General features: G+C 45.4%; 1 protein-coding gene across 1 annotated transcript; it reads left to right on the top strand.

The window, feature by feature from the left end:
- Positions 1-586: 586 nt before the first annotated feature.
- Positions 587-1663, top strand: LOC123402020. The gene has a single exon (XM_045095873.1). The coding sequence runs from the start codon at positions 1004-1006 to the stop codon at positions 1397-1399; it is 396 nt and encodes a 131-aa protein (XP_044951808.1). The 5' UTR covers positions 587-1003; the 3' UTR covers positions 1400-1663.
- The last annotated feature ends 8889 nt before the right edge of the window (positions 1664-10552 follow it).

The raw sequence follows: 10552 nt of genomic DNA, 5'->3' as shown, positions 1-10552 counted from the left end.
GAAAATTCATGTGCATCAACGTCTTTTACGACCGTCCGCTCGGCTGTTCCCTTCACCACAGCCAGGTCACCATACGAGAGGATTCAGTTCCGAACCACCTGAAAGTGAAAGGGACACTAATGGCAATCACCTCAAAGGCAGCGATCAGAGAGCATTGCAAAGCTGAACCACCTGCATTTCAAGACCATGCACTGCTAATTCGCACCTCCAAATTAACACCGTGCTATGCGATCATACATCCCTACACTACATGTGCAGATAGACGCACGTACCACCACATGATCACGATCGAACTTATCCGGATGGCAAGAGGGAACATGGGAGGTCATTGTTGTGGCCAAGGCCAAGGGCAAGTCCGTGTCAAACTGCGCCATCGTAACCAGAACGTACGTACATCCACCGTAGGCTCCACGACCACGGGTGGTCGAGTTGGAGTCTCCATCGCGCTGTGATAACACGTTACTTGCAAGGGCCTCACACACACCCATGGATCGATCGTCCCGATGACCGCGAGCGAGAGGGACAGCCATGTGAGGCACCCGTTTCTCTCTTCAACTGCCATGGCAATATCTCTCGGTCCCATGATTGTTTAGGGTCTTAAAAAAGCCAGAGCATTTGTTTACCATTCCGTAAATCTACTACCAGTAGGGCTAGTGAGGGAGCCAGGCCCCTCCCGGGCGCTGGCCCACCGGTCAGGGACCTGAGCTGGTGTGCTTGGAGACAGTTGGGGCTGCTTGGCTCACCAAAGGGCAAGGCAAGGCAAGGCAACCCCTAACCAGTATATAAGCATGTTAGCATGTCACATTATTCGACAGCCCGCACATTCATTCACTTTGCCATTGCTTCAGCCTTTCTGCTGTAGCTTGCAAGGAACGTCGGAGGAGGAACAAGGACTGAGTGCTACCGCTACTGGTCTACTACTACTGCTGCTACTTGCCCGGCCGGCGGACGGACACCGCGCCAGCGCTTGCGGGTGGCCACCGATCGCATCGCGGCAAGATCGATGGCGACCAGGTGCTTCTTCCCCAGGGACGCGGTGGCCGGGCGGCACCAGTCCAAGGCGGCCGAGGAGGCGCTCGAGCAGCTGCACCACGGGGGGCGCGTCCTGTCCCGGGAGGAGGTGGGCGGCGCGGTGCGCGTCAAGATCGTGGTCAGCAAGCGCGAGCTCAAGAAGATGGTGGCCGCCCTCGGCACCGGCGCCGAGGCGGCGGCGGCGGCGTCTGCGGACCGCCGCAGCCGCCAGCGCGCGGCGGGCGGCGGCGGCGCCACGGACGCCGAGCAGAGGCTGCAGTCGCTCCGGCGGCGCAGCATGCGGAGGGCCGCCGAGGAGACCAGGCGGATGCAGGCGAGCGGGGAGTGGGAGCCCGGCCTTCAGAGCATCCCCGAGGAAGTTTACTGAGTTTATTACTAGCGGTTTAGTAGAGATTGCGCGTCGTCGGTGATGGTTGATCGCTTTACTAATTATAAGGTTGGGTTTTGATCACCTCCTGCTAAAATGCTACCCGTAGATGTATGTGTACAGTGCCCTTGATTTCTTCCTCTTCCCTTAACTACGAGGGTTCAACTTCTGCCGGTTAACCCTCCTCTCCTTCCTCCATCAGTTTGTGCCATTTTTTTTTCATGTGAAATTTTGGAATGAGAAATGAGAGATGATCTGGCCACACACAGTGCATGGGCTGCATTATAATCTCAAATGCTTCTGCTATTTCTTACTCCTCGTTTTTAGATACACTCATTTCCCCCCGCAAAAAAGAAAAAAATACACTTATTTCAGCGACGGTTAATTTCGGACGGAGATTGTACGTGTGGGTAAATTCAGTCACGCAAGTGCCGCCGCTGTCAGGTTAAAACTAGTGAACTGTTGGTTCGTGGCTTGACTGTGCCTACTTTGGCTGCCTTTTTAGCTGTTGTGTTCTTTTGCCTTTCGGTTGGGCGCGGAACATAATCGAAAAGTATTAACGAGTCGTTAGGAGAAGCGGTGCCAAAGATTCCATCGCACATGGCCAGATGTGTGTCACATTAAAGAAACCATCTTCCCTTGTTGTTCCTGCTATCCATTACTCCCTCCGTTCCTAAATATAAATTTTTTAAACGATTTTATTATATGTCTACATACGAAGTAAAATGATTGAATGTACACTCTAAAGTATGTCTATATGCATATGTAGTTCACTAGTGAAATGAAATCTCTATAAAGACTTATATTTAGAAACGGAGGAAGTAGTTGCAGGCGGTTTTGCATTGTTGTGGCTGCTGTAGCCGCTGTGGAGGGTCGTTTTCTCCTCCTTGTTGATGCATTTTTGCCAACAAAATAGAGTAAGCTGCTGCATAACCTCTTCCTTTTTCTGAATTCGCAGCCAGGGCACAAAGGCATGTTTGTGAATCAGCGGGTGTAACTTTTCGTTTCTTGCACAACACAAGCAAGTATTGTTATAAAAAAAAACACAAGCAAGTATTTCCTCTCTTACTAAATATTTATTGAAAACACTAATACAAATATCGTAACTGTCAAAAGCTTGCATGTCCAAATAAATAATAAATAAATTCAAAGGTCTTGGCTATGCAAAAGACTAAAGTGTGTCATTTTAGCTTAGTAACAAAAACATTTTTAAAAAGTAAAATGGCATAAGATTATAGACTGTCTCGATGTACTTTCTTTCATAAATCGTAGACAAATGTGAAAAGCTTTACACGCATCCGGACGACACTCAAACCCGCGTGTGACCGTCCTGGCCCACAAAACCCCCTTCCCTTGCCCGCGCACGGTTCCCTTCCGAAACGGTCAGTGACGCTACAGTGTTTGTATCGCCTTCATGCCCGCCTAGGACGGACGCGATCCCTTAGTGGCGCTAGAATTGAAGTGGTGCGCTGGCCGAGAGAGCATGGCCCGAACCGTTTCCCGGTGCACGCGATGGCTTCGCATTCAAACGACACGATGGCCGCCCGTCCGTCTATGTGCCACCCACATTAATGCCATGCGGTCGTCGAGGCGGCTACTCCGGGGTCACCCTTATGTCCCTCTATCGCCCACCAATGCTATATAAACTGTCGCTCGGCCATAGCCGCAGTCATCCGCTCCGATCATTTCTCCTCTTCGCACCACTACCACCATGGCTTCCTTATGTTCCAAAGTCCTCTAGGACGGGCTGGCGACGAAACAGAAAGAGATCACTGCCATTGCTTCTGGCAGGCCGGTCGGCATGCAACCGAAGAACGACGAGGTCCCGATGAAGGACACGACACCCTCCTCGTCCGCCCCACGGTCCTCCTCCTCCGTACACCCTCGCGAGTGCATTGCACCATGACCATCGACGAGGCATGTGCCGATTACATGGACATGGTGCGAGAGGAGCCGTTCCAAGAGGTGTAGGCCGACGCCACCTACAACCACCACCACCTCGAGGAACACCAACAAACAGAGAAGGAGCTCGCCGTCGGCGGGGCGATCGCGCCGGAAGTGGACTTAGTGAAGTAGGCGGGGTTGCTCGAGTCCTACCACTCCGCCTGCCAGATCCGCCTCAACCGCTAGCAGTACCGCGAGCCTTAGGCGAAACTGGAGGCTTCCTACAAAGAGTTTGACGAGACGGGGGATAAGGTGTTCGACAAGAGCAACGACGAGGACGATAACAAGGCGGCCAACAACGAGGAAGAGTAGTGCGTGGTAGGTCGCCATCGCTCGGGTCCCAACAAGGCCACCGCTCCTCCCCTCCCGTTGAAGCCTAGCTTGGTGGCTAATGTCTACTATGCAACTTTATTCTTGTGGACGTTGTTGGGCCGCCAAGTGCAGAGTTTTCTAGGAGAGTAGCAATTTCTCCTCAAGTGGATGACCTAAGGTTTATCAACCCGTTGGAGGTGTAGGATGACGACGGTGACTCTCAAACAACTCTCCAATCAAATACAAGAAATCTGTTATGTCCCCAACACATTTGTATAGGTGCACTAGTTCGGTAAAAAGATGGTGATACAAGTGTAGTATGGATAGTAGATATAGGTTTTATTTAATCTGAAAATATAAAAGAAGAAAGGTAAGAAGTAGTAAAAGTGAGCATAAACGGTATTGCAATGCTTGGAAATAAGGCCTAAAGTTCATACTTCCACTCGTGCAATCTCTCAACAAAGCTAACATAATGTAATCATATGATCATCCCTCAACGTACGACAAAGAATCACTCTGAAGTTCGTAACTAGCGAAGAACATAAGATAAAATTGTTGTAGGTAGTAGAACCACCTCATAGCTATTATTTCCGATCAATCTATTGAGATATTCCTGTAAGTTTCAGAAACAGCCATAGAGTTCATACTATAATAACACCTATGATACACATCAATCAACTCTAGTGTCACCTAGAAACTCCAATGTCACCTCAAGTATCTGTGGATTAATTATTCGACATGCATCAAACAATTTTAGATTCATCATATTCAATCAAACATGAAAAACTTCAAAGAGTACCCCAAGATTTCTATCGGAGAAAGTAGGACAACAACCTCTATCAACCCATATGTATAGATTACCCCATTCTCACCACGGGAATTCGTAAGTTGTGTACCAAAACATATATCAAGTGAATCGATAGAACACCCCATTGTCACCATGAGTATCAACATGCAAGACATACATCAAGTGATCTCAAATCCAATATTCAATCCGACATAACGAAATCTCAAAGGGAAAGATTCAATTCATCACATCAAGATAGCAAGGAACGAACACCATATGATCCAACTATATTTACCAAGCCCGTGATACATCAAGATCGTGACATCTCAAGAACACGAGATGGAGAGAGATATCAAACACATAGCTACTGGTACATACCCTCAGCCCCGAGGGTGAACTACTCCCTCCTCATGATGGACATCACCAGGATGATAAAGATGGCCTCCGGCGACGATTGCCTCCTCCGGCAGGGTGTCGGAACAGGGCTCCGAATGAGTTTTCTTCGGTCCAGAGACTTGTGGTGGCGGATCGGAATTTCTAGGTATATTTCTAACGGTTTCTGTATATATAGGACTTTTTAGAGTTGGAATCGCGTCAACTAGAGCCATGAGGTGGTCCCAAGCCATCAGGACGCGCTAGTGGGGTGGGCGCACCCTGTTGGCTTAGCACCAACAGGTGCTCCCCTCTAGTGGTTCTTCGCCCCGCTATTTCTTATTTGCTCCAGAAAAAGTCGTCAAAAAATTTCGGGCGATTCGGAGAACTTTATTTTTCTTCATAAAAAACAACACCATAGTAATTCTACTGAAAACAATGTTAGTCCACGTTAGTTATAATTAACTCATATAAGGTGCATTAAACCATATAAAATTATTGTAAACATGGATAAATATTGTCTGGATACTTCATAAATTACCGATACATTGGAGACGTATCAGCATCCCCATGCTTAATTCCTACTTGTCCTCGAGTAGGTAAATGATAAAAGAAATAATTTATGAATTCTGAATGCTATCACAGTATATAAGTTTGATCAATGATAATTCTAATCATCTTAAAACTTCTCATGATCAAGTAGCAATCAATTCACATGTTGAAGTATAGACCATAAATTTTCTTGAAAACCAACAAACTATGTTCTCAGTTATCAAACAATTACAATTCATCTTATTTTCAGGAAGGTTCTATGTAAATGCTTTGATTTAACAAATTCCACATACTCAACTATCATTTAGTCTTTCATGATTGCTGACAGTCAAAGCATATTTTTTAGAACAAACTGTTTCAGTCAAACACATAGGAAGATAGGGATTTAATGTTTCGTCCTCCAACTTATTTATCTCAGGGATAATGTCAATAATAATGAATCATGATCACTTATATTCAACTCGATATATGTGCATGGATATTTCCCCAACACATGATGCTTGGCAACTATAAATTAGTAGATTGGAATATGGCTGAACACTATTAACTCTTGCATAAAAGTACATAAAGAAAAGTAAATACATAAAAATAAAAGATAGACCCTTCGCAGAGGGACGCAGAGATTGTCATGCGCTTTTTTAATTTTGGATGTGCAAACTCTTAATAGAAAGGAACGTCACTTTATATTGCCACTTGTGATAGAAACCTTTATTATGTAGTCCGTCGCTTTTATTTCTTCACTATCACACAAGTTCGTACAGAACTTAATTTCTCTTCAAATAAAAGGTCATACGTATTTAGGAGCAATTTTTATTGCTTTTTGCACTCGTTGTAGGTAGTAGAACCACCTCAAAGCTATTCTTTCTGGTCAATCTATTGAGATATTCCTATAAGTGTCACAAATAATCCTAGAGTTTTTACAGGAATAACACATATGATACACATCAATCAAACCTAGTGTCACCTAGATACTCCAATGTTACCTCAAGTATCCACGGATTAATAATTCGATATACATCAAACATTTTCAGGTTCACCATATTCAATCCAACACAAATAACTTCAAAGACTATCCCAAGATTTATATCAAAGAAAGTAGGACAAGAATGTGTATCAATCCATATGCATAGATTACCCCATTGTCACCACTGGAATTCGCAAGTTGAGTACCAAAACATATATCAAGTGAATCAATAGAACACCTCATTTTCACCAGGGTATCCACATGCAAGACATACATCAAGTGATCTCAAATCCAATATACAATCCAACATACCAAAATCTCGAAGGGAAAGATTCAATTCATCACATCAAGATAGCAAGGGACAAACACCATATGATCCAACTATATTTACCAAGCCTGAGATACATCAAGATCGCGACATCCCAAGAACACGAGAGAGAGAGAGAGATCAAACACATAACTACTCGTACATACCCTCAACCCCGAGGGTGAACTACTCCCTCCTCATCATGGACATCGTCGGGATGATAAAGATGGCCTCCGGTGACGATTGCCTCCTCTGGCAGGGCGTCGGAACACGGCTCTGAATGAGTTTTCTTCGGTAGAGAGGCTTGCATCAACGGAGATGGTCCCAAGCCATCATGGCGCGCCTAGGGGGTGGGTGCGCCGTGTTGGCTTGGCACCAATAGGTGGCGCCCTTCAGTGGTTCTTTACTCCAGTATTTCTTATTTGCTCCAAAAAAATGAAAAAAAGTTTCGAGCGATTTCGAAAACTTTTGCACAAGAAATAACACCATGCAATTCTACTAAAAAACGTCAGACCGGATTAGTTCTAATTAAATCATATAAAGTATATCAAAATCATATAAAAGCATCATAAACATGGGTAAATATGATATGAATATTTTATAAATTATCGATATGTTGAAGACATATGAGTAGCCTCATCGTCGGCCAGTTAGTCGCTTGGCGGATAGTTCCACTTCCCGAGTCTCCGGAGGCAGAGGTTACACAGGGAGAGCTGGAGAAGTAGAATTTTCTGTTCTCAACGATCATGGCCGGACATGGGGAACGAGCATCGACGATCATAGATGTGTATTAATTATACCTCCTAAGCTGAACGAGGACCATTTAGTTGATCTAAATGTAGTGAAATCCAGACGTGTTTGCACGATTTCCATTTGATTGGTTGACGAAGTTTTTGAAACGTACGTAGATACTGTTGGATGATGGATTTCCATATCCGAGCCCGTAAATTGGTCTCTCCATATGAAAACGAATACGAATGGAAATTCAAATTTGGAGGCGTCATTGGAGATCCTAAGTGCTTTAATATTATTGTGTGAAGATCGTAACGTGACACTCAGCGTCTTTTTTATGAATCGGGTATAACCTATTTCCATTACGCTCATGACGGAAATACAAATTTTCCAACCCAGAATAAGAAGACGGGAAAGGTGAGAATAAATTCAACACATCACCGGAACACCCACCACACGAACTAGCTTAGAGCATCTCCAGCCGCCCCCTCCCCCAACAAGCCCCCAAGGCGTGCTTTTTCCGCTAGCACCGAAAATTGCCCTAGTCGCGCCCCGAGGACGCCAATTTTCGTTGGTTGGGCCCATTTTTAGGCCCCGCGATCCCAGACCGAACCCAGTGCATGGGGGCACTTGGGGGCTCCGTCGGAAGGGAAAATGGCGCGTGGGCCGCCACTCTCAGGCGAAAAACGGTTTTCCACCTCCAAAATCGCCCCCACGCACACTACACCTTTCATCGCCTTGTCGATCTCGGCGCCGCCCACCTACCTACCGCCGCTAGAAAGGCCATCTCCCGGCGAGAAAGGGAGGGTTCACCGCAGCTTCGCCCCTGCTTCTGGGCAAGATTTTTCGACGCTCCAGCCACGAACGCGGCTGGGCGTCTCCCACGTCCGCCACGTGTTCGGTGATACGTCCATTTTGCATCATGTTTTCACGTTGATATTTATCGCTCCCTTAGCTTTTATTTCACGTCATGGTATTATTCTTATGCCTTTTCTCCCTTATTTTACAATGTTTACATGAAGAGGGAGAATACTGGCAACTGGAATTCTGGCCTGAAAGTGGAGCAAAGTTGAGATACCTATTCTGCGCAACTCCAAACGCCGTGAAAATCAAGGGAGATTTTTTTCCCAATATATAAAAAATACTGGGCCGAAGAAGTACCGGAGGAGGTCCACGGGGTGGGCACAAGCCTGCACAGCGCGGCCACCCACCCAGGCCGCGCCATTGGAGCTTGTGGGCACCCTGTTGGCCTACTTTCCCCCTCTTTTGCTATATGGAGGGTTTCGTCCAGGAAAAAAGTCATAAGGGAGTTTTTTCGTGGTTTCGCCGCCGCCACGAGGCGGAACTTGAGCAGAACCAATCTAGAGCTCTGGCAGGACGATCTTGCCGGGGAAACTTCCTTCCCGGAGGGGGAAATCGTCGCCATCGTCATCATCAACACTCCTCTCATCGGAGGGGACTCATCACCATCAACATCTTCATTAGCACCATCTCATCTCCAAACCCTAGTTCATCTCTTGTAACCAATCTTCGTCTCGTGACTCCGATTGGTACTTGTAAGGTTGTTAGTAGTGTTGATTACTCTTTGTAGTTAATGCTAGTTGGATTACTTGGTGGAAGAGTTTATGTTCAGATCCTTGATGCTACTCATTACACTTCTGATCATGATTATGATTATTCTTTGTGAGTAGTTACTTTTGTTCCTGAGGACATAGGATAAGTCATGCTAATAATAGTCATGTGAATTTGGTATTTGTTCGGTATTTTGATATGTTGTATGTTGTTTTTCCTCTAGTGGTGTTATGTGAACGTCGACTACATAACACTTCACCATTATTTGGGCCTAGAGGAAGGCATTGGGAAGTAATAAGTAGATGATGGGTTGCTAGAGTGACAGAAGCTTAAACCCTAGTTTATGCGTTACTTCGTAAGGGGTTGATTTGGATCCACTAGTTTAATGCTATGGTTAGACCTTGTCTTAATTCTTCTTTTGTAGTTGTGGATGCTTGCGAGAGGGGTTAATCATAAGTGGGAAGCTTGTCCAAGTAAGGTCAGTGCCCAAGCGCCGGTCCACCCACATATCAAACTATCAAAGTAACGAACGCGAATCATATGAACATGATGAAACTAGCATGACAGAAATTCCCGTGTGTCCTCGGGAGCGTTTTTCCTTCTATAAGACTTTGTCCAGGCTTGTCCCTTGCTACAAAAGGGATCGGGCCACTTTGCTGCACTGTTGCTACTTTTGTTACTTGTTGCTTGCTACGAATCATCTCACCACACAATCATTTGTTACCGACAATTTCAGTGCTTGCAGATTTTTCCTTGCTGAAACCCACTTGTCAAATCCTTCTGCTCCTCGTTGGGTTTGACACTCTTACTTATCGAAAGGACTACGATTGATCCCCTATACTTGTGGGTCATCAAGACTCTTTTCTGGCGCCGTTGCCGGGGAGTGAAGCGCCTTTGGTAAGTGGAACTTGGTAAGGAAACATTCATATAGTGTGCTGAAATTTCTTGTCACTTGTCACTATGGATACTAATCCTTTGAGGGGCTTGTTCGGGGTATCTTCACCTCGAACGGAAGCACAAAGAGTTGCTCCTCAAGTTTCTGCACCTACTGAAAATATTTGCTTTGAATTTCCTTTGGGTATGCTTGAGAAACTGCTCGCTAATCCTTTTACAGGAGATGGACCATCACATCCAGACTTGCATCTGATCTATGTAGATGAAGTTTGTGGTTTATTTAAGCTTGCAGGTGTGCCCGAGGATGAGGTCAAGAAGAAGGTCTTTCCTTTATCTTTGAAGGATAAGGCGTTGACATGGTATAGGCTATGTGATGATACTAGATCATGGGACTACAAACGGTTGAAATTGGAATTTCATCAAAAGTTTTATCCTATGCATTTAGTACATCGTGATCGGAATTATATTTATAATTTTTGGCCTCGTGACATAGAAAGCATCGCTCAAGCTTGGGGGAGGCTTAAATCAATGCTATATTCATGCCCCAATCATGAGCTCTCGAGAGAAATTATCATTCAGAACTTCTATGCTCGACTTTCTCATGATGATCGCACCATGCTTGACACTTCTTGTACCGGTTCTTTTATGAAGAGATATATTGACTTCAAATGGAATTTATTGGAGAGAATTAAATGCAACTCTGAAGATTGGGAGCTT

The sequence above is a fragment of the Hordeum vulgare genome, chromosome 6H, assembly GCF_904849725.1.
Source record: "Hordeum vulgare subsp. vulgare chromosome 6H, MorexV3_pseudomolecules_assembly, whole genome shotgun sequence".
NCBI lineage: Eukaryota > Viridiplantae > Streptophyta > Magnoliopsida > Poales > Poaceae > Hordeum > Hordeum vulgare.
Note: the sequence above shows the minus strand (reverse complement) of the source record. Positions and strands in the feature narration are given on the sequence as shown.